The sequence below is a fragment of the Cebus imitator genome, unplaced genomic scaffold (genome assembly GCF_001604975.1).
Source record: "Cebus imitator isolate Cc_AM_T3 unplaced genomic scaffold, Cebus_imitator-1.0 Scaffold106, whole genome shotgun sequence".
Lineage (NCBI taxonomy): Eukaryota > Metazoa > Chordata > Mammalia > Primates > Cebidae > Cebus > Cebus imitator.
This window is the reverse complement of record NW_016107421.1, coordinates 691601-716269: the sequence shown is the minus strand read 5'-3', so window position 1 is coordinate 716269 and position 24669 is coordinate 691601. Positions and strand designations below refer to the sequence as shown.

Genomic DNA, 24669 nt, shown 5'->3' with positions numbered 1-24669 from the left:
CCTCCGCCTCCTGGGTTCAGGCAACTCTCCTACCTCAGCCTCCTGAGTAGCTGAGATTACAGGCACGCACCACCATGCCCAGCTAATTTTTTGTAGTTTTTTAGTAGAGATGGGGTTTCACCATGTTGACCAGGACGGTCTCGATCTCTTGACCTCGTGATCCACCCGCCTCGGCCTCCCAAAGTGCTGGTATTACAGGCTTGAGCCACCGCGCCCGGCCTGATTTGGCTTTCTTTAAGTCTTATTGGTGTATAGAAATGCTTGTGATTTTTGCACATCGATTTTGTACCCTGAGACTGCTGAAGTTGCTTATCAGTTTCAGGAGATTTTGGGCTGAGACGATAGGGTCTTCTAAATATACAGTCATGTCATCTGCAAATAGAGACAATTTGACTTCCTCCTTTCCTAATTGAATACCCTTTATTTCTTTTTCTTGCCTGATTGCCCTGGCTAGAACTTCCAATACTATATTGAATAGGAGTAGTGAGAGAGGGCATCCTTGTCTAGTGGCAGATTTCAAAGGGAATGCTTCCAGTTTTTGCCTATTCAGTATGATATGGACTGTGGGTTTGTCATAAATAGCTTTTATTATTTTGAGATACGTTCTGTCAATACCTAGTTTATTCAGAGTTTTTAGCATAAAGCACTGTTGAATTTTGTCAAAGGCCTTCTCTGCATCTATTGAGATAATCATGTGGTTTTTGTGTTTGTTCTGTTTATGCGGTGAATTACATTTATAGACTTGCATATGTTGAACGAGCCTTGCATCCCCAGGATGAAGCCTACTTCATTGTGATGGATAAGCTTTTTGATGTGCTGTTACAATCAGTTTGCCAATATTTATTGAAGATTTTTGCATCTATGTTCATCATGGATATTGGCCTGAAGTTTTCTTTTCTTGTAGAGTCTCTGCTGGGTTTTGGTATCAGGAAGATGTTGGTCTCATAAAATGATTTGGGAAGGATTCCCTCTTTTTGGATTGTTAGGAATAGTTTCAGAAGGAGTGGTACCAGCTCCTCTTTGTATGACTGGTAGAATTCGGCTGTGAACCCATCTGGCCCTGGGCTTTCTTTGGTGGGTAGGCTATTAATTGCTGCCTCAACTTCAGCCCTTGTTATTGGTCTATTCAGGATTTTGACTTCTTCCTGGTTTAGGCTTGGGGGGATGCAAGTGTCCAGGAATTCATCCATTTCTTCCAAGTTTACTGGTTTATGTGCATAGAGTTGTTTGTAGTAATCTCTGATGATGGTTTGTATTTCTGTGGAATCTGTGGTGATATCCCCTTTATCGTTTTTTTATTGCATCTATTTGATTCTTCTCTCTTTTCTTTTTTATTAATCTGTCTAGTGGTCTGTCTATTTTGTTGATCTTTACAAAAAAACAGCTCCTGGATTTATTGATTTTTTTGAAGAGTTTTTTTTGTATGTGTCTCTCCTTCAGTTCTGCTCCGATTTTAGTTATTTCTTGTCTTCTGCTAGCTTTTGAGGTTTTTTAAATCTTCCTCCTCTAGCTCTTTCCATTTTGACGATAGGGTGTTGATTTTAGATATTTCCTTGCTTCTCATTTTGGTATTTATTGCTATATATTTTCCTCTAGACACTGCTTTAAATGTGTCCCAGAGATTCTAGTATGTTGTGTCTTCGTTCTCGTTGGTTTCGAAGAACATCTTTATTTCTGCCTTCATTTCATTGTTTATCCAGTCAACATTCAAGAGCCACTTCTTCAGTGTCCACGAAGCTGTGTGGTTCTGAGTTAGTTTCTGAATTCTGAGTTCTAACTTGATTGCACTGTGGTCTGTGAGACTGTTATGTTTTCCGTTCTTTTGCATTTGCTGAGGAGTGATTCACTTCCAATTATGTGGTCAGTTTTAGAGTAGGCATGATGTGGTGCTGAGAAGGTTGTATATTCTGTGGATTTGGGGTGGAGAGTTCTGTAAATGTCTATTACGTTTTCTGGGTCCAGGTCTGAGTTCAAGTCCTGGATATCCTTGTTAATTTTCTGTCTTGTTGATCTAATATTGACAGTGGAGTGTTAGAGTCTCCCACTATTATTGTCTGGGTGTCTAAGTCTCTTTGTAAGTCATTAAGAACTTGCTTTACGTATCTGGGTGCTCCTGTATTGGGTGCGTATATATTTAGTTAGGATCGTTAGCTCTTCTTGTTGCATTGATCCTTTTACCGTTATGTAATGTCTTTCTTTATCTCTTTTGATTTTTGTTGGTTTAAAGTTTATTTTATCAGAGACTAGGATTGCAACTCCTGCCTTTTTTTTGCTCTCCATTTGCTTGGTAAATCTTCCTCCATCCCTGTATTTTGAGCCTATGTGTATTCTTGCATGTGAGATGAGTTTCCTAGATACAGCACACCGATGGGCTTTGGCTTTTTATCCAACTTGCCAGTCTGTGTCTTTCGATTGAGGTTTTTAACCCATTTACATTTAGGGTTAATATTGTTATGTGTGAATTTGATCCTGCCATTTTGACGCTAACTGGTTGTTTTGCCTGTTAGTTGATGCAGTTTCTTCATTGTGTCGCTGCTCTTTACCTTTTGGTACGTTTTTGGAGTGGCTGGTACTGGTTGTTCCTTTCAATGTTTAGTGCTTCTTTCAGGAGCTCTTATAAAGCAGGCCTGGTGGTGATGAAATCTCTGAGTAATTGCTTGTTCATAAAAGATTTTATTTCTCCTTCGCTTATTAAACTTAGTTTGGCTGGATATGAAATCCTAGGTTGAAACTTCTTTTCCTTAAGGATGTTGAATATTGGCCCCCACTCTCTTCTGGCTTGTCGGGTTTCTGTGGAGAGATCTGCTGTGAGTCTGATGGGCTTCCCCTTGTGAGTGACCCGACCTTTCTCTCTGGCAGCCCTTAGCATTTTCTCCTTCATTTCAACCCTGGCGAATCTGACCATTATGTGCTTTGGGGTTGCTCTTCTTGAGGAATATCTTTGTGGTGTTCTCTGTATTTCCTGGACTTGAATATTGGCCTGCCTTGCTAGGCTGGGGGTAAGTTTTCCTGGATAATATCCTGAAGAGTGTTTTCCAGCTTGGATTCGATGGCTCTGAAAAGAGCCATTGTATTGTAAAGTGATTTATGGAGACATTATTTGCCCTTGGCCTTGTGGTGGTTCTCGATCTTCTTGGGCAGCAGCATGGCCTGAATGTTGGGCAGGACACCACCCTGCGTGATGGTGACCTTGCCCAGCAGCTTGTTGAGCTCCTCATCGTTGTGGATGGCCAGCTGCAGGTGGCGCAGGATGATGTGGGTCTTCTTGTTGTCATGTCCCGCGTTGCCCACCGGCTCCAGGATCTCGGCCGTCAGGTACTTCAGCACCACCACCAGGTAGACTGGTGCGCTGGCCCCAGCCGGCTTAGCGTAGTTGCCCTTGCGGAGCAGGCGGTGCACGCGGCCCACGAGGCCCACGGGGAACTGGAGCCTGTCCGGAGAACAGCGGGTCTTAGCTGTGGTGCGGGCTTTACCTCCCTGCTTGCTGTGTCCGGACATGATGAAGAAACGATCAACGAAGGGCAAAGAACAGCTTTGCTGAGTCATTCTTATAGTTAATCTTTGGATTCCTTGATAAATCTTGAGTGTTTATTGGCTAGTATTTTTTTTAAATGTTTTAAAAATCTGAAGCCCAGAATTCCATCTATAAGTTACTTGTTTTGTAGGAAATGAGACAACATGATGTGCAGGAACTGAATCGAATCCTCTTCAGTGCTTTGGAAACCTCTTTAGTTGGGACCTCCGGTCATGACCTTATCAATCGTCTGTATCACGGAACCATTGTTAACCAGATTGTTTGTAAAGAATGTAAGAATGTCAGCGAGAGGCAGGTAAATACGAAAGAGTATTTGAATAATAAGTTATGTTGCAAATTATAATTTATGTAATTAAATGTATGATCTGTAATACTATACAAGGATTAAAGTGTTCATTACAGGCTGGGCGAGGTGGCTCACACCTGTAATCTCAGCAATTTGGGGGGCCGAGGTGGGTGGATCACCTGAGGTCAGGTGTTCCAGACCAGCCTGACCAACATGGAGAAACCCCATCTCTACTAAAAATACAAGATTAGCCAGGCATGGTGGCACATGCCTATAATTCCAGCTACTTGGGAGGCTGAGGCAGGAGACTCACTTGAACCCAGGAGGCAGAGGTTGCAGTCAGCCAAGATCACGCCACTGCACTCCAGCCTGAGCAACCAGAGCGAAACTCCATCTCAAAAAAAAAAAAAAAAACTACTTATTACTAAAAATAAGTTATTCCTTTTTTTTTGTTCTAACTATACTGAAATCATAGCCTGTAATCCAGATTTCTCCATGTAGACTGAAAGAAGCAAATATCTTGAAACTTAATCTTTTATTCAGTACCCTAATATTTGAAAAATAGATTTAGGGGATATTTACAAATAGAAGACTGTGGCCTCATGTGAGAAGGCAATGTCATCATGGTTAGAATATTATAAAGGAAGTTAATTAGGGAGGTAATAAAAATAGACAATACAGAGGAGTGTTTAATTTGACAAACATCTGTAGTTAAATTTTGGATTTAGTTTATTAATATTCTTCAGAAAGTTCATTTATATATATCTGTACCTGTTTTTATATATTATATATAAGGCTATTATAATCCTGTATTAATTATTATAATCTTCAGTTGTTTGTAAAGACACAGATTGCCCATTTAATCTAATTGGAAATTGGAAATTGGAAATTTGCTCATGTAAATATAATCCTGTTTGCTCTACACATCTTACATAGTCAGTGATTTTTATCACTGAATTTAGCACTGATCCTTTAATAAAAGACTGCTTTTGTTTTTTATGGCAACGGAGTTTGTGTATTTGTATGAGGACAAAATTACCATTTTCAAAATGTGTTAATTGCCTTTTTGAAAATAGATGTCTATATAAAAAAATGTGATTTTTAAAAAGCGTTGGTATTTTAAAAAATGCTTCTTGCGCCTATTGCCTGTGCTAATAGAAGCTTTCTTGTTCAGCCTCGTTTGGAAATAAAAAGATGTTGTATGTGTCTTTGAATTACTGCATGCTTGACTTAGCTGTGATGTAGTAAATCAAGAGTATTTTCAGAACAATATATGTAAGACCATTATAAATTAAAGACTAACTTCTCACATATATATATTATAAACCATATACTGTATCAGTGTTACTTTTAGTACTTAAAATTTTCACCATGAGTTAACAAGTGCCCTATTTTCATTCCCCAAAATCTTTTAAAATAAAGCTGTTGCACACACATACAGAACTGAGTTAAATTTGCCAAATTGTAATAATGTATTGCTAGAAATATTGTGATTCAAACATAGTTATAGCGGAATTCATAAACCCTCTTTTTACAAAATTTTCTTTAACTTTTATAGAAAGACCTTTTTATCCTATCTTAATAAAATTTTTTTTTATTTTGAGATGGTGTCTCTCTCTGTTGCCCAGGCTGGAGTGCAGTGGCGCCATCTGGGCTCACTGCAACTTCCGCCTTCCAGGTTCAAGTGATTCTCCTGCCTCAGCCTCCCAAGTACCTGGGATTATAGGCATACGCCACCACACCCAGCAAATTTTTTGTATTTTTAGTAGAGATGAGGTTTTACCATATTGACCAGGGTGGACAAACAAGTTTTTTCTTATAACTTCTTCAGTATGTTTTAAGGCAACCCCAGCAAAAGAAGATAAAGAAATGGAGTTTACATTAGAAAATTCAACCCTGCCCGTGCTCTTATATTCTAGTCTAGAGACTAATACAGTACTGTATACCTATATATCTACTTCTGAATTCAGATATGTGTTTTATTGTGGTTTTTATTTCCGCATAAAACAGATTTTATTGTATCTGCAGTAAACTCATAAACTTTTCTTATCAATTTTTTTCTAACATATTTTAAGCTAAATTATAGTTTGATTTCAAAATAATAATTTAGTGTTAATTAGGAGATCTACATCTTTATATGTAGTGTTTTAGAAAACATACCTGATTATTCCCAGTATATGTGTGAGTTGGTGATGTGTTTGTAAACCTCTGAAATTGTTTTTCAATATTTATATTCATGCCTATTTCAGGAAGACTTCTTAGATCTAACAGTAGCAGTCAAAAATGTATCTGGTTTGGAAGATGCTCTCTGGAACATGTATGTAGAAGAGGAAGTTTTTGATTGTGACAACTTGTACCACTGTGGAACTTGTGACAAGCTGGTTAAAGCAGCAAAGGTAAAGATAGAGACCCACTTCTTCCCAGGTTCCCCACTTCGTACTTAGTCCAAGTTAGCTTGTATGAAAAAGTCTGGAGCATGTACTGGAAGCTGTTGACACTAAGTATTGAAAATATATTTATATCATTATCTGTATTTTAATTTTTTACAATAAAGAATTTTTAACACTTTCAACCCAGCAATTACCTCAACTTTCTTATCTCTGGGGAAAAGTTCATTTGTACCTCAGTGTTTCATAAGTATCCCTGCTTTTTGCAATTACTGTTATGAAAAAAGATGTATGTATTTTTATTTCTGCCACTGAGAAGCTTGTTGAGCTTTCCTTTCTTTGTTTACTACTGTAAAAATAGATGGCTATTTTCGTTTTCTTAATATACAGTTATTTTATAATCTTGATATATGTTCTTCCTCACGTTGGCAAATCTAATATAGTCTTAACTCCTCTCCCAGGTGGGAGTACTTAACTTGCTAACTAAGAAACTTAGCAGAATACTTCTGGTTTTCTTTCTACACAGGCAAGCAAAATATAAGATGAAAGGAAGACAAGATTAAAGCAACTGATTTCTTTTGCCATGTGAGAGCGAAGAGAAAAGTAAAACAAACCAATAAACATAGAATTCTGATATTTCCCAAATTTATTCATCATATTCATACATCAATGGCTATTCCTGTAGTATAATTCATAGTTATTTTCCGTTCCAGGAAAGAAGAGACACTTTGATAAGAGGAAAAATGAAAGGCAACTACTGTTTAGTGGAATACCTCCCTGGCGTTATTTTCATGCGTCCTAAGTTTGGCACATTCCAGCTCCTTTCTGCAATGGCAAGGATTTATTATATCAGGACTTTTGGCATTTCTGAAAATCTGCCACATATTGGTGTTTTATCTCAGTCCTGATGGGAGGTCTCTCTCTGTGCTTTACTGACCATGCCTTTGGGTCCAGGATATCTGTTTGTTCTAAGGGAGTCTGACACCTGAATAACTCTTTTTGGAGAACAGATTTTAGAAAAACGTTTTGTGGGTTTTCTTTTCCCGCTTTATCTTGGAGCAGCCATTCATTTACATTTTCTTTTCACAATTTCCTGTGATTTCTCACTGTGGAATTGTTCTTTAATGTATTTTTCACACAGTTAATTTCCACCAAAAGCATTACCAATGCTAGTTAATTGCTAAATACTAGTAATTCATTAACATTACTATAAAAATGATTATTATAGATAATTCATAAATGTTCTATTTCTATGTATGTATATATTATTCATACCATTTCCTCTGACCTGGATGTGCTGTCTCTAACCTTCTCTGGCCTGTATTCTCAGCTTCTTGTACCTATGACCAATATGGCATCAACCCTGCTGCTGTCGTTATTTATTTCTGCAGTGGTGACATTCCCCTGCTTTAGATGATGTGATGAGCTGTTCATAATCATCATCAACTTGAGCTGAGTTCACTTAGTGGTTACTGAACATTGTCTTAAACAGCTACCATGAGAGACACATTTATGCGGTCACTCATTATGACAGAGATAGCACTATTCCTATAGCTGACAATTAGTCAGTTTTTCCAACAAATAAAATGAGCATTGATTTAGATAATATACAGTTCTGAATTTGTATCCTGGAGATTATAGATGAAACTATAATAAAACCTTAAACCCTATGCCTGTAGGTTTCACAGGAAGATTGAATTTTATACTGTTTCATGTGTATTTCTATCCAGTCTTTGCCCTTTCATCAAACTCAAAGAGAGAGGTTTATTATTTGCTTATTTATTTTGTATTTCATCTTTGGTGTATAAACTTCAGAGTGTGGAATAGTGTTAGAAAGATACTTACACATTCAGTTTTTGGTTAGACTTCATGTTCACATTAACAAAATAAGAAACTTTTGCTAAACAAATGCAGTTTTTAAATATACTTTTTATAGCATTGCTTTAATTCTTTTTCAGTGGAAATTGTTTGATCTTGATACTTTTAAATTTATATTCCATTCTGGTTGCATTGGATTGGTTGCAGTCTAAGTTTAGGTTTGGCTGTGCTGCTAAATAAATGCAGATTTTCTTGTCCTAGCAGTGTTTTCTCAGCCACATTATAGTTGAGTTTCTTTAGATGCATTTTTAGAGCTTATTTGAAAATCAACCATGTTGTGGGCCGGGCACGGTGGCTCACACCTGTAATCCCAGCACTTTGGGAGGCCAAGGCACGTGGATCACAAAGTCAAGAGATTGAGACCATCCTGGCCAACATGGTGAAACCCTGTCTCTACTAAAAATATTTTTAAGATTAGCTGGGCGTGGTGGTACATGCCTGTAGTCCCAGTTACTTAGGAGGCTGAGGCAGGAGAATCACTTGAACTTGGGAAATGGAGGTTGCAGTGAGTTGAGATCCTGCCACTGCACTCCAGCCTGGTGACAGAGTGAGACTTTGTCTTAAAAAAACAAAACAAACACATTACCATGTTGTTATATTGCTGGGGTTTTTTTTTTTCCTCCATTTAACTTTTTTTTTTACCCACTAGATTTGTGGAACTGTTGTTTTAAATACATTTTTAGCAATGTTAGATATGTGTGATTTCGGGTAATTTTATATATCAGGGAGGATTTTTTTTTTCTTCTCACAGACCAATAACCAAGAGGTTGGGCACAGCTGACACTCTTAAAAAGCAGCTTAATCCCAATCAATAGATCTTAGCCATTGGGGAAGTTAGAGGGCTTTTGCGAGTCTCATGAAAGCTATGAATCTTCTCCCCAGAAAAATACATATATACATACAATTTTTGTATCATTTCATGAGTTCAGATCCTTTAAAACAGATTCCTAGGTCCCAGGTTAAGAGCTCCAGTTTTTCACTGAATAAAAAGAACTAGATCTGCCAGGTAAAGTGGAGATACCAAGGAGGAAGGTGAAAGGCCAGAAATTGGGCAGGAAATAGGCACCACTCTTCAAATAGTATTTCAAGATAAAACACTAAAGATAAAACTGGTTGGTAAATTATTAGTTGTAAGTACAAATGAGTGGCGCCACCTTTATACCCATAAAATAGATGAGTTGATATCAAGTTATATTGAATCCATGGCAATTCGTTTATGTAATATTTCTCTTAGAAGTGTGTCATAGGTTGTTTTTTCAGACCTTAAGAAACAGCATGTCTCCTTTTCTATAAGTCCGTTGTTAAAAAGCTTTGTAAATTCTCTTTTAACAGTTGGCCAAATTACGTAAGCTGCCTCCTTTTCTTACTGTTTCATTACTAAGATTTAATTTTGATTTTGTGAAATGTGAACGCTACAAGGAAACTAGCTGTTATACATTCCCTCTCCGGATCAATCTCAAGCCCTTTTGTGAACAGGTTTGAACTACTTTATTTTTAAGTTCTTTCTTTTCCCCTCTCAAAATTGAATCTGTTATTGACCTGATTTTCAGTTGGTTTATTACTAGAATTTCTCAACCTTGGCACTATTGACATTTTGAGTTAAATTATTTTTTGTTGTGGGAGACTGTCTCATGCATTAGGGTGTTTAGCAGCATCCCTGCCCTCTACCTATTGGATGACAGTAGCATCCTCACGCCCCTTCCCCCAGCTGTGGCAACCAAAACTGTCTTCAGGCAAAGCCAAATGTCCTTGTCTCCTGGTAGGACAGGGTGGGCAAGATTGCCCTGGGTCGAGAACCACTGATTTACTTAGACTCATTTTGAATTTCCATAGTATAGATTTTGTTCCCAGTTTTTTTCATTAAACTCTTCTTTAAAATATTTGAAATGAAATTTTAAGAACAAAATTAGAAGTTATGCTGCATTTAGAAAACTTAAAATTAATTGGTACTGTTAATTTGGATTTAGTTTATTTTATATGTAGTAATGAATTTATGCATCTAGAAAGTCAACAGGCAAATGGAAATTCACTAGCCTAGAATTTGTAATCCTTAAGACATAGGGAAAGATCCCTCAAATGTAAAAAGCCTTCTTTTTTCCTCTGCATTAGAAATTTAAATAAACATTTTTAAAGCACCTCTTAATCTGAAGTAGCTTTTTATTTTTATTTTTTTTGTTTTTAATTGCTAGTGTAGGAGTACATCTGTTAGACCACTCATGATTATGGAGCATATGAACTGTAGAAAATGTTGATCATAGAATTAAAGCAAGAAAGAACCTCTTCCACTAAACTGCCTCTAAACAAAACCAGCTGATAGTCATAATTGCTAAGTTCTTATTCCATACATAGGACTATAGTGTCAGGAGGAGTGATAGTTGCTCTGGCTTTGAGTTTGAGGCACATGACAACCTAGTTGGAATATAGGACAATTTCAACTAGATACATATCAATAAAAAAAATGGGTGATGCATTTTAAAAGAAGAGTGCATCTGTAAAGCAGCATAAATAGGTATCATACAAAGATGGGTTTCGCTTTCTAAAAATTTCTACAACAGACTTATTGATAGGGTAGCATGTTTCATTGTTTTACTGGCTTACGTGATCTCAGCCAAAGTACATAAAATTAACATATTTTTCAGGTACATGTGTTCATGTTTAAGAGGCAGAATTTGATTGGTGTAATGTGGTTTGCATTAGATTAATTTAAAATTTTTTAATTTAAAGCCAATTATTTGAATTCATCTTTACTCTTAAATAACAATAAAGTGACGTTTCTTATTAATTTCAGTAGTTGAAATTATTTTTTCTTTTGATTATGTTAGCATTTTATGAAAGCTATATCAATCTTTATGTTCTTTTTTCTTTTAGAGTGAATTGGATGACTTAGAATATATATATGACCTGTTCTCAGTTATTATACACAAAGGTGGCTGCTACGGAGGCCATTACCATGTATATATTAAAGATGTTGATCATTTGGGAAACTGGCAATTTCAAGTATGTATAGAAATTAATTTAGAAATATCTTTGCAATTTATTTTCTATTCCTATTATTTTGTTGAGGATAATCTTTTACTATTTATTATATATCCACTCTAGAGAACTTTGACAGGCACTGAAAGTTAATACAGATACAATTTTTAAATTTTTATTTCTAAATAATTTCACATATACAGAAAAATTACCAGAATAGTAAAAACGTGTCCTGTCTACCCTTTACCTAGATTCTCTGGTTGGTAACATTTTGCCACGTTTGTGCCTGTGCATACACAGACACACACACGTTATTTACATTATTATTATTAGTGCTGAACCTTTTGAAATTAAGTTGAAGACAACAGGTCCCTTTACCACTAAATACTTCAGTGTTTATCTTCTAAAAATAAGGATATTCTCTTACATGAGCATTGATTAAAATCAGGAACAATTACTGATTTTTTTCGGAAAAATAAAATGAGCATTGATTTAGATACACAATATTGCTTTTGTGTCCTGCAGATGGTAGGTGAAAATGTGATAAAAACAATAAATCCCTTGTAAATAGCTTTCACAGTAGGATTTAAAATCAGGGTGAATTTTGTCCTGTTTATTATAGTATGACTGTGCAGTCATGTCTTTTGTGGTTGCTCTTTGAAACGTTGCTCAATCACCACTGATTGAATTACATTTAAAACTTTGATCTTCCTAGAATGGTTTCCTGTGAAAGGTATAAGGAGGTGTTTTTTCCACTTGAAAAATTACCCATTTCTATGTATTGAGTAATCAGTTTTTCTCTACCAATCTACTATTCCATTTCTGTTATGTGTGCTGTTCATTTTTGTGTGAGTCTATTTTTCAGCTCTCTATTCCATTGTTCATTTTTTTCTAGGTCTGGGCAAATACCACATTGTCAATTTCCATAGCTTTATAATAAGTCATGATCTCTGGTAGGACAAGTCTCCCTACCTGCCGTTATTCTTCAGGAGTGTGGGACCTGTCTTTGTTTTTATGCTTCTGTGTACATTTCTAGCATCACCGTGTCAGTATTCTCACAGATGCAGACCACCTATATGTATACACACACACACACACACACACACACACACACACAATGGGATTTCGAGTCTTCATATGTGAACAAGATACACCTTTTCACTTTCTAAAGTCCCTTTAATGTCCTATTAAAAAGTTTTATAATATTTCTCAAAAAGAGAGTTTGCAGACTTTCTGAGGGAAAGTGCTAACCAGTGCCTAGTTCCTGGGAAATTATAATCTATTACACATCAACCCCAAACACAGTAAAATATCTATAGGTAAGTCACAGACTGTCATGTTAGGACGTGAAATGCTTAAGCATAGCTTCCTATTATCAGAAAGTTAATGAATACTTGCTCCACATTTAGTTGTAATATGGCATCTCATGATGCCGGCAGTATCCAAGATGCAGTTTCTTTGTTGACACTTGGCCTGCTTTTCAAAACATTCATCCGTATTTCTGATGTTTTATCAGTTGTATTTGGAATGTATTGTTTGGATATGAAAAAAGTCAAACTGTGTTCTACCAGGAACATGTTTACCAGGGAGATGGTCTATGCCGAAATTTTGTGTTTTCTGGAGTGTTTGTGGCTGGTGTATTGAAATACAGTTTTCTTTAGTATATTGATTTTATATACTAAAATATATAAAAAACAATTTATATACTAACAACCAAAAATCTTGCTAAACACTCGTGTTGAAGGCATTTACGGAAAAGGACAGTTTTGTTTCACCTGTCCCAATTCTTTGCCTTCCATTTCTTTTGCTTACTCCAATGACTGGAACTCCCATTCTGGCTTGGGAAAGCTGTACAAGTATCACTCTCAAATGCTTGTGCCGCATTTGCCAAGATAACCAGCTTGTTGGGCACCTTCCCGTGAGCCGATCCTTATCGTGTAGTTATACCTTCCCTCTAACTACCTTCTTGTATTTTTAGTTTCCTGTTGTAGAGAATCCTTAAGAAAGTAGCCTTCTCACTCCCCCTTAAACTCCTCCCATCTTTTCAAACAGGCTTTATTTTGGTCTCTCTTTAAGATGAAGCCTTTCTTTAGATTCTGATAGAAGCTGGTCACCAGGTCCGATAAATGTTTATTGTGGTGTTCCTTTTTTTTTTTTTGCCTTGCCCATTCCCATTGCAGTCCGTGGCTCTTTTCTTCTAATTTTTCCTGCACCTGTTGTGACTTTCTTCAGTATTGCCGTGTCTCTCTTCAATCTTAGGAAGTGCACCCAGCCTCTGTGCCAGTCCCAGTCCTACCTCAGGGAGTGTGCCCTGCATTCCTTGATGCCTGCTGCAGTTTTTGCTCAGGCAGTTTAAAACTTTGAGGTATTTTTTGGCTGGCAATATTTATCCTCAGTTTTTTGATGCATAAAATAGCTGCTGGCAATTTCATCTTCAAGATTATCATTGAGGTCATGCACAAAGGTGGCTTCACACTCTGGTGAGGCAGCATGTTTTGAGAGTAGTGATTCTCTCTTCCCTGACTTTGTTTTGGGTTGTAGTTTCCTGGACATCCCTTTTGCAGTTTTGTGCTCATTTCTTTAGAATTGATGAGCTGCTTTCTAGCAGCATCAGGATCTCTTCTCAGTTCTGTGACATGACTCAAGGGGCAGGCAGGCATTCCTTCATTTGGCTTCAATCTTTGCACTGCTTGTCCATTTTTGAAGCTCTTACACCTTAGCAAGCTCTTCCACAGCGCTTAGAGAACAATAGAAAATTGTGCTTGCTATGTTTTCTTGTCAATGGCTATCAAGCATCCCATTTGTTAATTTTTTTCTTATTGTTCTGTTCTTTAAGAATCACTAGCTTTCCATCCAGAGCTTTATGGTGTTCAGATAATGATTGTGTGCTTTAAGAATTTCACCTGCAGTAGATATATTTGGTGGACACTGTACATGTCATTTTACTACCATTATCCTGGCAGATCCCCTGTGTCCACAGACAAAGGATCCCAAATAGTCCAATCATAGCCAGGTAGTGTTCTTTCTGCTTATAGTTCAGCAATTACTTCTTCCCTTTCAAGGAGCTGTTCCCCTGCATACATGGAATTCTTTAGTAGGTACTGCCTGTAAGGAGTAATTTTCAGGACCAACCTCGTGTAATTTTCCCTGGATTAAAGCCAACATTTTAGTCACTCTTAGTGCACCTAGAAGATGATCCCTTTCTTCTAGCATGGAGGCCACTAACTGCAAAAAGCGAATGTAAATCTGGCTATAAAGAGGAGCCTGATCCATGCCTCCAACTTCCTGGGGGGATTTTTGCTTCACAGATGGTTGGCATCATTTGGAACAACATTATCTTGCACCTTTGAGGATATGGGGCAAAGAAGAGCACCCAGTTGGCAGCTCTATGACTGGACCAGCCTGTCCCCACATGGGCAGGGTCAGACACTGGCAGAGTGGAGGAGGACAGGGCCCAGCCTATATGTTACCTGCATCAGCTTGTCACATGTTGGGATCATAGGCTCAAGCACCATGGTTTGCCTCTCCCCTCCTGTCATTTTTAAATCTCTTATTCCATTGTTATAAATTTCTTTAAGCAACTTAAAGAAACCGTGGTGCTCAAGCACCACGGTTTGCCTCTCCCCTCCTGTCATTTTTAAATCTCTTATTCCATTGTTATAAATTTCTTTAAGCAACTTAAACATATTTTATTATTTTCTGTCTGATAATTGCAGCATCTGTGTATGTCTGACGTGGATATCTTCTGATGTTGCTGATTCTATTTCCTTGTGATTTTGTTATTTTGGACTGTAGGCTTCTTGCTTTGCATGTTTGCTTTTTAAGAACTTGATTTACGGGACTAATTTGAGGCCTGAGTTAAAAGTGTCTTCTTCCAAGAAAAATATATGTTTGTCTGTACACACGCCTGGGATCACTACCAGCCCTTAACAACATTAAAATCAACTTTATAGTTTTAGAGCCATACAGCTAGTATGAATTTGGGCCTCAAAACGCACATGAGGACCTACTTGTGATTATTAGAGGACATTTTTCCCCTTTCATCCAGTAGCAAGGTCAATGCAAGCCAGTTCCTCATTGTCCTTTATTGTAAAGTGGATTTTTTTCTGGGTCATGCTTATACTGAAGGTATAGCCATTTAGGCATTCCAGCTTTTTGCTGGATTTTATCATTGTGATATATTAAAAAGTATATATTTGGTCATCCTCTCCAGTTCCAGTTCCTAACACAGAGCTCCTTGGAATTTCCTAAGTGATGGGAGTGTTTTTTGTTATTCATAACAAGCTGCTTTCCACCATACTGAGTTAATGCTAATGAAGTCAGTGTTAGATACCTCAGGATGGAGGCTGGTTGCCAGAGTAGCCAGTCCCATTGAAACTTTCAGCCCTGCCTCCCTGACCTTGGGGAGGGGAGAGAGACAGGAAATTGAGTTCATCACCAATGACTAGTGACTTGTTTAATCGATCATGCCTCTGTAATGAAACTTCAGTGAAACCTCTTGAAAAATGAGGTTTGGGGCATTTCTGGGTTGGTGAACACATTTTCATGCTGGGAGGATGGCCATGTGACTCCACGGAAAGAGCCTCCTGAACCGTGGGCCTTCTGGACCTTGCCCTATGTCTGTCTCCATCTGGCTGTTCATGTATATCCTTTAAATAAGGTGTAATATAAGTTCCTGAGTTCTTACTGTTGTTCCAGAAAATTATGAACCTCAGTTAGGGGTGATGGGAACCCTAGAATTTGTAATCGGCCAGACAGAAGTGTGAGTACCCTAGGGGCCCTATTATGTGGTAGGTGTTTGAAGTAGGGGACAGTCTTATGGGACTGAGTCCTCAACTTTCGGAGTCTGTGCTGTCACCAGATAGTGTCACAATTGAATGGAAGTGTGTGACACCTAGTTGATGTCAGAGAATTGCAGAATTGATTGTTGTTTGAAACACCAGTCACTTGACTCCTTCCTTTGGGTAGGGCTAGGCTTTTTCTCCCAAACTCTGTCCTGTGTGGGCACCAAAATGGAAGTTCAGTGTCAGCAAGATCGGTGTCTTAGTCCGTTCAGGTTCGGGCTGCTCTAACGCAACACTTAGATGGGGTAATTTATAAATACCAGAAATTTATTGCTTACAGTTCCAGAGGCTAGGAAGTCAAGATTAAGGAACCAGCAGATTTTGTGTCTATGAGGACTTGTTCTGCTTCATAGATGACACTTTCTTGCTGTGTCCTCACGTGGCAGAAAGGACAAACTCCTTCAGGCCTTTTTAATTAAAAAAATCCCATTCATGAGGACTCATCTTTTTGTGACCTAATTATCTCCTGAAAGCCCCACCTCTTAATACTATTGCATTGGCAATTAGGTTTCAACATATGAATTTTGGGGGAACGTAACTACTCTGGCCATAGCAGTTGGAGAGCTGGAGGCCTCATCTCTGGATTTCTTCCCCGCATTCCCATTTTACTTTTTGACCTCAGAAGATTTTCCTGATGTTCTTGCTAGCTCATTGTGTGTTTAAAATGTTTTTATTTGTTTTGATTTTCCTTTATCTAGTTTTTTTAGTAATTTTGTAGCAGGATGATTGTATCTGGCCTGCCATATTTTTCCATTACTTATTGGTTATTTATTTTTGGCTTGTGTTATTTAGAACTATCTGTATTTCTGGTTTCAAGTCAATTTAAAATACTTTTGCAAGATGACATGTATGGGGAAAAAAAGGCAATGAAAATAGCTTACTCAGGAAATTCTGACATATTCCCTATTACCTTCATAAAATGAAGTGAAAATTTGGATGATTAGGAAATAGAAAGGAGTGTTTAAGCTGAGCCTGGCCTGCAAAGATGAGTAGAGTTTCCTTAGGTCAACACAAGTGAATGAGACCGTATAGGACAAAGGCCAGAAAATACTTTGAACTGCATTTTTTTTTTTTTTTGAGACAGTTTCACTCTTGTCACCCAGGCTGGAGTGCAGTGATGCTATCTCAGCTCACTGCAAGCTCCTCCTCCTGGGTTCAGGCGATTCTCTTGCTGCAGCCTACCGAGTAGCTGGTATTACAGGTGCATGCCACCATGCCCAGCTCATTTTTATATAAAACTACAAAAATATAAAAAGTAGAGACGGGGTTTCACCATGTTGGCCAAGCTGGTCTCGAACTCCTGACCCCAGGTGATCCACTTGCCTTGGCCTCCCAAAGTGCTGGGATTACAGGCATGAGCCACCGCCCGGCCACTTTGAACTGAATTTTATGAAAACCAAACATATCAAATTATGTAAAATGTAGCTAAAGTAGTGCTAAGCTGGAAAATGTTGGACCCCACTGCGTGTATTGTGCTAGAAGCTTTACTTATTTCATATTCTTTTACAATTAATGCCAGAGAGATGAAGTTAATTGTCCAGGATTGCTCAACCAGGAGCTGGAAAAAGCCAGGTCTGCCTGATTCCAAGCATATGCAGATTATTGTGATGTTTTCACCACCATTCAACTCACCATCTTGAAACTTCTTTCTTTTTTTTTTTTTTTTTTTTTGTGACAAGGTCTTGCTCTGTCACCCTGGCTGGATTGCAGTGGTAGGATCACGGCTCATTGCAGCCTCGACCTCCTGTGCTCAAGTAATTCCTCTGCCTCTGCCTCTGCCTCTGCCTCCCAAATTGCTGATATTATAGGTGTGAGCTACTGTGCCTGGCCAACATTCCTACTTTGTTACTTTTTAAGGGGTTAGTGATAGAAACTCATATTGTTTTCCTTCCTAGGAGGAAAAAAATAAGCCAGATGTGAATCTGAAAGATTCCCAGAATGAAGAAGAGATTGATCATCCACTGATGATTCTAAAAGCAATCTTATTACAGGTGTAGTATGTGTGTGTATGTGTTTGTATGTATGTGTGCATGTTTGTATATATATGTAAGAATATATGTGGTTTAGTTGGTAGGTCTGATAATATTACCATTCATAGTCTTTTTCCTTAAGGACATTCTGTGTATCTATAATTTTAACAATTTTTGGGGGATTTTCTGGTTGTGAATGAAACACATATTCATGGTAGAAAATTCAAGGAAAAAAACAAAATATATTAAAAAAATGAAAAGTATAAATTGGCCAGATACTGACAGTTATTGTGAACACTTTGATATATTCTTTGTATTCTGTTTTCTTTATGTTTATATACATATATTGGAATTGGGTTATGATTTTTTATTATTATCATTTTAAACCAAATTGAACTTTACTAAATGCTGTTTTGCAATTTATTGCATTTTCATATCCTCTTAATGTCTCTGTGACTTAATTATATCCCCTTTTTCATTCCTAGCATTCACTGATAATACCTCAAGTATATGACTTTTAAAGTTTGTTTAATATGTGTTTTAAAGATGTGAGGTCTTCTTTCATTTATTCATTCATCTTTAATAAATGATTTGTTGGCCGGGTGTGGTGGCTCACGCCTGTAATCCCAGCACTTTGGGAAGCCAGGGAAGGTAGATCATGAGGTCAGGAGTTCAAGACCAGCCTGGCCAAGATGGTGAAACCCCGTCTGTACTAAAAATACAAAAATTAGCCAGATGTGGTAGCGGGCACCTGTAATCTCAGCTACTTGGGAGGCTGAAACAGAGAATTACTTGAACCCAGGAGGTGAAGGTTGCAGTGAGTCAAGATCATACCACTGCACTCCAGCCTGGGTGACAGAGTGAGATTCTGTCTCAAAAAAAATAAAAATAAAAAATAAATACTCAACCCAGGTCTCCTAGTGGGGTCCCCTACTGGGGGCCTGGGCTGAGTACTTTAATTATATAGATCTATGACTACTGTATTAATTTGCAAGGGCTGCCATGACAGATGCCACAGACCACATGGCTTAGATGATAGAAATGTATTTTCTGACAGTTTTGAAGGCTGGAAGTCCAAGACCAAGGTGTTGGCAGGTTTGGTTTCTTATGAGGCCTCTCTCCTTGGCTTGAGGATGGCCATCTTCTCCCTGTGTCCTCACATGGTCTTTCTTCTGTGTGCGTGCTTCCCTGATGTCACTTTGTCCAAACTTCTTCTTATGATAATGCTAGTCAGATTTACTTAGGGCCATATTCTAAAATGGAAAACAGCCTCATTTTATCTTAATCATCTCTTTAAAGGTCTTATCTTCAAATGTAGTCACATTCTGAAATATTGTACGTTAAGAATTCAACATATGAATTTTGGGGAGATACAATTCAGCCTGTCACAGCTACATCTCACTCCCTTTTAGAACTTGTTTATACTTCAAAACATTTAGAGAGGACATTAATCATCTTTGTTTTTGCACTTACGTATTTCTTCTAAATAATATCAGCAATTTACGCATTTAAATGGGAAACTTCTTTTTAATGTTGGGAAGTTACCAAAACTCAGGCTACTTTTGACATTGCTCTTAAAATGGTTAAACTGTGGCACATGGAAAATGGCAAAAATCCAAGTTTTCTAAACTGAGGCTTAATCCAGTTTTTTAAAAACTTTTCATAATAAAATAATTACCATTGAATCCACTTACATGTTTGCTGTTCTAGGCATGTTTAATTAGGTATAATCCTGTTGGTCTCTTTGAATTTGTAAGTATGCAATTATTTCTCATCAGATTTTCTTAAGTGACTGTGTTTCTTTCATAAGGAGGAGAATAATCTAATTCCTGTTGATCAGCTGGGCCAGAAACTCCTGAAAAAGATAGGAATATCTTGGAACAAGAAGTACAGAAAACAGCATGGACCACTACGAAAGGTAATACATGGCATTGATTTGAGAAGTCCTAGTCCCAAAAAATTTTACTATGATCCCAGCAACGTGAATTCCTTTTCAGAAGGATATTTAAAATAGGTGAAAATAAAATCACTGTATTTGTATAATGGCTAGAATTCAACTAAGTTACTTATTAAGTATTACTTACTGAGTTATTTACGTGAAACAAGAAGCAAAAATACTAGGGAGTGACTCATTAAAAATGTCAAAGTTCATACCCTAAAGCTTATCATTTTACTTATATGAATGTCTTTAGGTATTCACTCAGATTTCACTTGATTTTTTACACAAAATTCTAGTAAACTCGATTACCTGGTTTCCTAGGCCGTAAGATTAGATTTAAAAACTGAAACTGCCAGGAATAAGAGGTAATGACTTGAGTGAAAACAAACAGACAAAGCAGTACTTTAGTGTTGTAACCATATTGGAGCTATTTCCTGAAGGAGCAGAACATTTACTTCAGTAAGTGTTTAAGTGCATCTTTTAATTGGACCACAAAATATTAGATTTTCTGCTACTTCTTACATTATTTTGAAAAATTGTAGCTTTTAAGGAATTTGTCTTTTTATCTATGGTGTCAAATGTATTGGCATAAACCTGTTCAAAATACCTCATTATCCTTTTAGTGTCTGTAGAACCTGAAGTTATGTTTTCATTTCTGATATTAATAATTTTTATTTTCTCACCTTTTTTCATCAGTCTTGCTTGGAGATTATCAAGTTTATTTTATCATTATTATTATTTTATACATCCGCTTTGTTGCCCAGCCTTGAGTGCAGTGGCATGATCTCAGCTCACTGCTTAAGCCCAAGAGGCGGAGACTGCAGTGAGTTATGATCATACACTGCACTGCAGACTGGGCAACTCTAAAAGAAAAAAAAAACCTAATACAATATAAATGCTATATAAATAGTTGTACTGTATTTTTAAGTTTTTATTATTTTTCACTATTATACTGAGGACCAACTGATTATATTTGACCATTTGACATTTCCTCTCAGGTCTTGGATGTTCTGGGGGTATTTGTTTTGTTTTGAGACAGAGTCTCACTCTGTTGCCCAGGCTGAAGTGCAGTGGCACGATCTCAGCTCACTGCAACCTCTGCCTTCCAGACTCAAGCAATCCTGCATCCTCAGCCTCCCAAGTAGCTGAGAGTACTGGCATGTGTCAGCATACCCAGCTAATTTTTTGTGTTTTTTTTGTCGAGTTGAGGTTTTTGCCATGTTGGCCAGACTGGTATTTTGTTCTTTCATTTTTTTCTTTCCCTACTTCAATTTGGACAATTTCCATTGATCTGTCCTCAGCTTTGCTATTTTTTTCTTCCATTGAGACACTATTATTTTAAGATCAACCAGTGAACCAGGTGCAGTGGCTCACATCCATAATCCCAGCACTTTGGAAGGCTGAGGTGGGCAGATCATGAGATCAAGAGATCAAGACCATCCTGCCCAAAATGGTGAAACCCTGTCTCTACTAAAAATACAGAAATTAGATGGGCATGGTGATGTGCTCCTGTAGTCCCAGCTAGCCGGGAGGCGGAGGCAGGAGAATCACTTGAACCCGGGAGGCAGAAGTTGCAGTGAGCCAAGACCGCACCACTGCACTCCACCCTGGGAGACAGAGTGAGAGTCTGTCTCAAAAACAAAACAAAACAAAACAAAAACACAAGATCAACCAATGAGCTATATGTTTCAGATATACTTTTTAGCTGTATTCTTTCCACTTTATAATAGCTGTTTGCTATTATAAAAACTAGATTAATTCTGAATTTGATTCTGTTGACTCTTTTGAATTGACCATTCCGTCTCTTGATTATGAATAATGTTGTCCTGTTTCTTTGCATGTCATAAAATCTTTTTTTTTGAGACAGAGTATCACTCTGTAGCCCAGGCTGGAGTGCAGTAGGGTGATCTCGGCTCCCTGCACGCTCCACCTCTTGGGTCCTGGTTCAAGCAATTCTCCTGCTTCATCTCCCGAGTAGCTGGGATTACAGGCACATGCTACCACCAGCTAATTTTTGTATTTTTAGTAGAGACGGGTTTCACCATGTTGACCAGGCTGGTCTTGAACTCCTGACCTCGTGATCCACCTGCCTCGGCCTCCCAAAGTGTTGGGATTACAGGTGTAAGCCACCGCGCCTGGCCCATGTAATCTTTTTAATATAAGTTTTTATTTTTTAATTGCAAATTGATAGATTTTAGTTCTATATATTTATAGGGGTACAGATTGATGTTTTAATTTATAAATTCAGGATAGAATAATTAAATCAAGCTAATGACCATATCCATCATCTCAAATACTTTTTTGTGGTGAAATTTACTATCAGCAATTTTGAAGTATACAGTATATTATTATTTTCTGTATTCACCACACTGTGCAATAGCTTTTTAAAGGAAAGCAACTTATTCCTACCATTGAACTGGGGCTTCATAACCTTTGACCATCATCTCCCCATGCCTTGCCCCTGCTCCATATAATCTCATATGGCAGATGTCTTGGAAAGTCTGAATTGTTATTTTTCTCTGAAGAGCTTTGCATTGCATTCTAACAAGCCCTCAAATTACCTTTGCATCTTTTAGATTCTATGGAAGTTAGATTTTGGGCTTTGATAGTCTGTTACAATTTTGCCTTTAGTTTTAGGGAATAGCTTAACCCTAGGTCATGATCCTTCTTCCTGCAGTAGGGCTCAGCTAACCATAGCCTGTGGGCAAAATGTGGCCTGCTCCCTATTCTTAGAGTCTTGAGCTAAGAACATGATTTACATTTTTAAATGGTTACTTTTTAAAAGGTGAAGTGAGTACTAAGTAATGTTCTCAGTTTTGCTTCTAAAATATTTACCATCTGGCTCTTTAAGAAAAAGTTTGCTGTCCCTTTCTAATTTGGCAGGACTTCAACTCCATGTTCTTTCTTCTTGGCAGCAGGCAGCTCCACTGATGTCTAACCTCCTAACTGATACTCTCTGCTGGGTTCTTTGAGCTGTCCATTCTACCATTTAGGAGTTAGCCAAGGATTTAGGTGGATTTGATACAGATTTGGGCTTCCTTTATGGGATCTCCCCTTTCTGGTATTCTCAGATTCTGTCCCCTCAGTCCAGTGAGACTCTTGCCTTTTCTTGAAGTCTGTTCCACCGTGCACGACTACAAACTGGTTAGTGGTAGGTGAATCCAGAACTCGCCTGGTTTATTTCCATTGTTTGAAATATTAGGTCTTTTCCACTTTATGCCTACTTTTGGTTCCTTTCCCAACAGTTGTTTTCCTTGTTTTGCCCAGAGTTTACCGTTTTTATCAGGAAGATTAGTCTAAGAAAATTTGTCATTACTGGGACTAGACTGCACTGATGTTTGAGGCTTAAGGAGTTAATTCTCAACTATCAAACAAAGAAAAACTTGGCTATATGGAAAGTTCATTACTTAAAAATCCAAAGAACGAAAAAATGAAAAGAAAGTTCATTATTCAAAGCTTTCAAGTTGTTAATACTTTTTTGTACCTTAAACAAATTAGCTACCACACTATTTTACCCTGTTTTCATACACAATGTTAGCAGTGCTGTCTTTGGGTTATGCCCTACGCTGTTCTATTTGTTGATAAAATAATACTTTTGATTAGAGAGTTGACATTACCACAGATTACTTTCCAAGAGAAAAATGAACCAATCATCTTTCCAGGGTGATTGATGAAGCACGCAAGTGTTGAATTTAACTCCCAGGTAATTTTCTGTATAAGGTGAATTAGGCTGAGAGAAGAGAAAGAGATGCGAGGCCACACAGAGGTTAGAGAGTGAGAGGATAGAGGACAAGGGATGGGGAGGTAGAGATAGGCAATAGAAAAAGGGATTTTTTTCTTCCTAATCCTTGAGCAAGAACTTTTGGATTGTGACTTAACCCTTTCTATGCTTTGATTTTCTGAGTTTGTCTGCCATTTTTTAGAACAGACAACACTCACTTTAGCTCATGTTAAAAGATAATTTAGGTTGATGATTATTACCTTATCCCAACAGTCTGTCTGGATTTTCATATTATCTTTTATGGTGGTGCACTGTGTGATTGCCTTTGTTTTGTACCTTGTTTAGATTGCTTTTAAATATTTCAGAAGTGTTCTACCTAATCTGTTCCAGTTAAATACTCTTAAACAGCGCTAGTGAGGTATAATTAAAATGCTTTTTAGATTGTAGCGTAGTGACCTCCTCCCTTGATGTAACTATCAGACTGTTTAACAGAGAGAACACTGTGGTTTTACTAAATGTTTTATTAGACCTAGATGGATGTCCCCCCGCTAGCTGGCAAGGCCAGAAATAAAGATGAAGTTAAAAGATCTAATCACAGAAGGGAAGAAAACATTTTTAAAATCATGTCTAATTTTTGTTTGAATAATTAACCTAGCATTTGTGGTTTTTGTTTATTTGTCTGTGTAGTTCTTACAGCTCCATTCTCAGATATTTCTACTCAGTTCAGATGAAAGTACAGTTCGTCTCTTGAAGAATGGTTCTCTCCAAGCTAAGACTGATTTCCAAAGTAATGACCAGCAAATTTTCAAGACGCTTCCTTCAGAATCCTCAGGTTTAAACAATAGCATCTCCTGTCCCCACTGGTTTGATATAAATGATTCTAAAGTCCATCCAATCAGGGAAAAGGATATTGAACAGCAATTTCAGGGTAAAGAAAGTGCCTACATGTTGTTTTATCGGAAATCCCAGTTGCAGAGACCCCCGGAAGGTATGGAAAGAAAAATGTTTCTATTTGTTTTAGTTAATGGCTTTTGAAGAGAAACATGGAATGCTGTTTGAGTTTTTATTCTTTCAAAAGAACTTTTACTCTTGGAACATTTAAAAATATTTTAAAGCTAACAATAAGAGCTATATTA

General features: G+C 37.5%; 2 protein-coding genes across 7 annotated transcripts in view; one reads left to right on the top strand and one right to left on the bottom strand.

Annotated features, from left to right (window-relative positions):
* The window catches only part of USP40 (ubiquitin specific peptidase 40), a 103346-nt gene that overhangs the window by 11013 nt on the left and 67664 nt on the right, over positions 1-24669 (top strand). For 5 of the 6 annotated variants that reach the window (XM_037741744.1, XM_017537686.2, XM_017537689.2 and 2 more), the window contains 7 exons: positions 3666-3830; positions 6071-6217; positions 9419-9562; positions 10955-11083; positions 17799-17894; positions 19684-19791; positions 24221-24521. In XM_037741744.1, the coding sequence (XP_037597672.1) occupies positions 3666-3830; positions 6071-6217; positions 9419-9562; positions 10955-11083; positions 17799-17894; positions 19684-19791; positions 24221-24521 (1090 nt within the window). The remainder of the gene's footprint in view (positions 1-3665; positions 3831-6070; positions 6218-9418; positions 9563-10954; positions 11084-17798; positions 17895-19683; positions 19792-24220; positions 24522-24669) is intronic. The other variant, XM_017537687.2, reaches the window with a different exon arrangement.
* Positions 2950-3659, bottom strand: LOC108310639 (histone H2A type 1-like). Its single transcript, XM_017537699.2, has one exon. It carries the CDS (start codon positions 3544-3546, stop codon positions 3097-3099), a length of 450 nt encoding a protein of 149 aa, XP_017393188.1. The 5' UTR covers positions 3547-3659; the 3' UTR covers positions 2950-3096.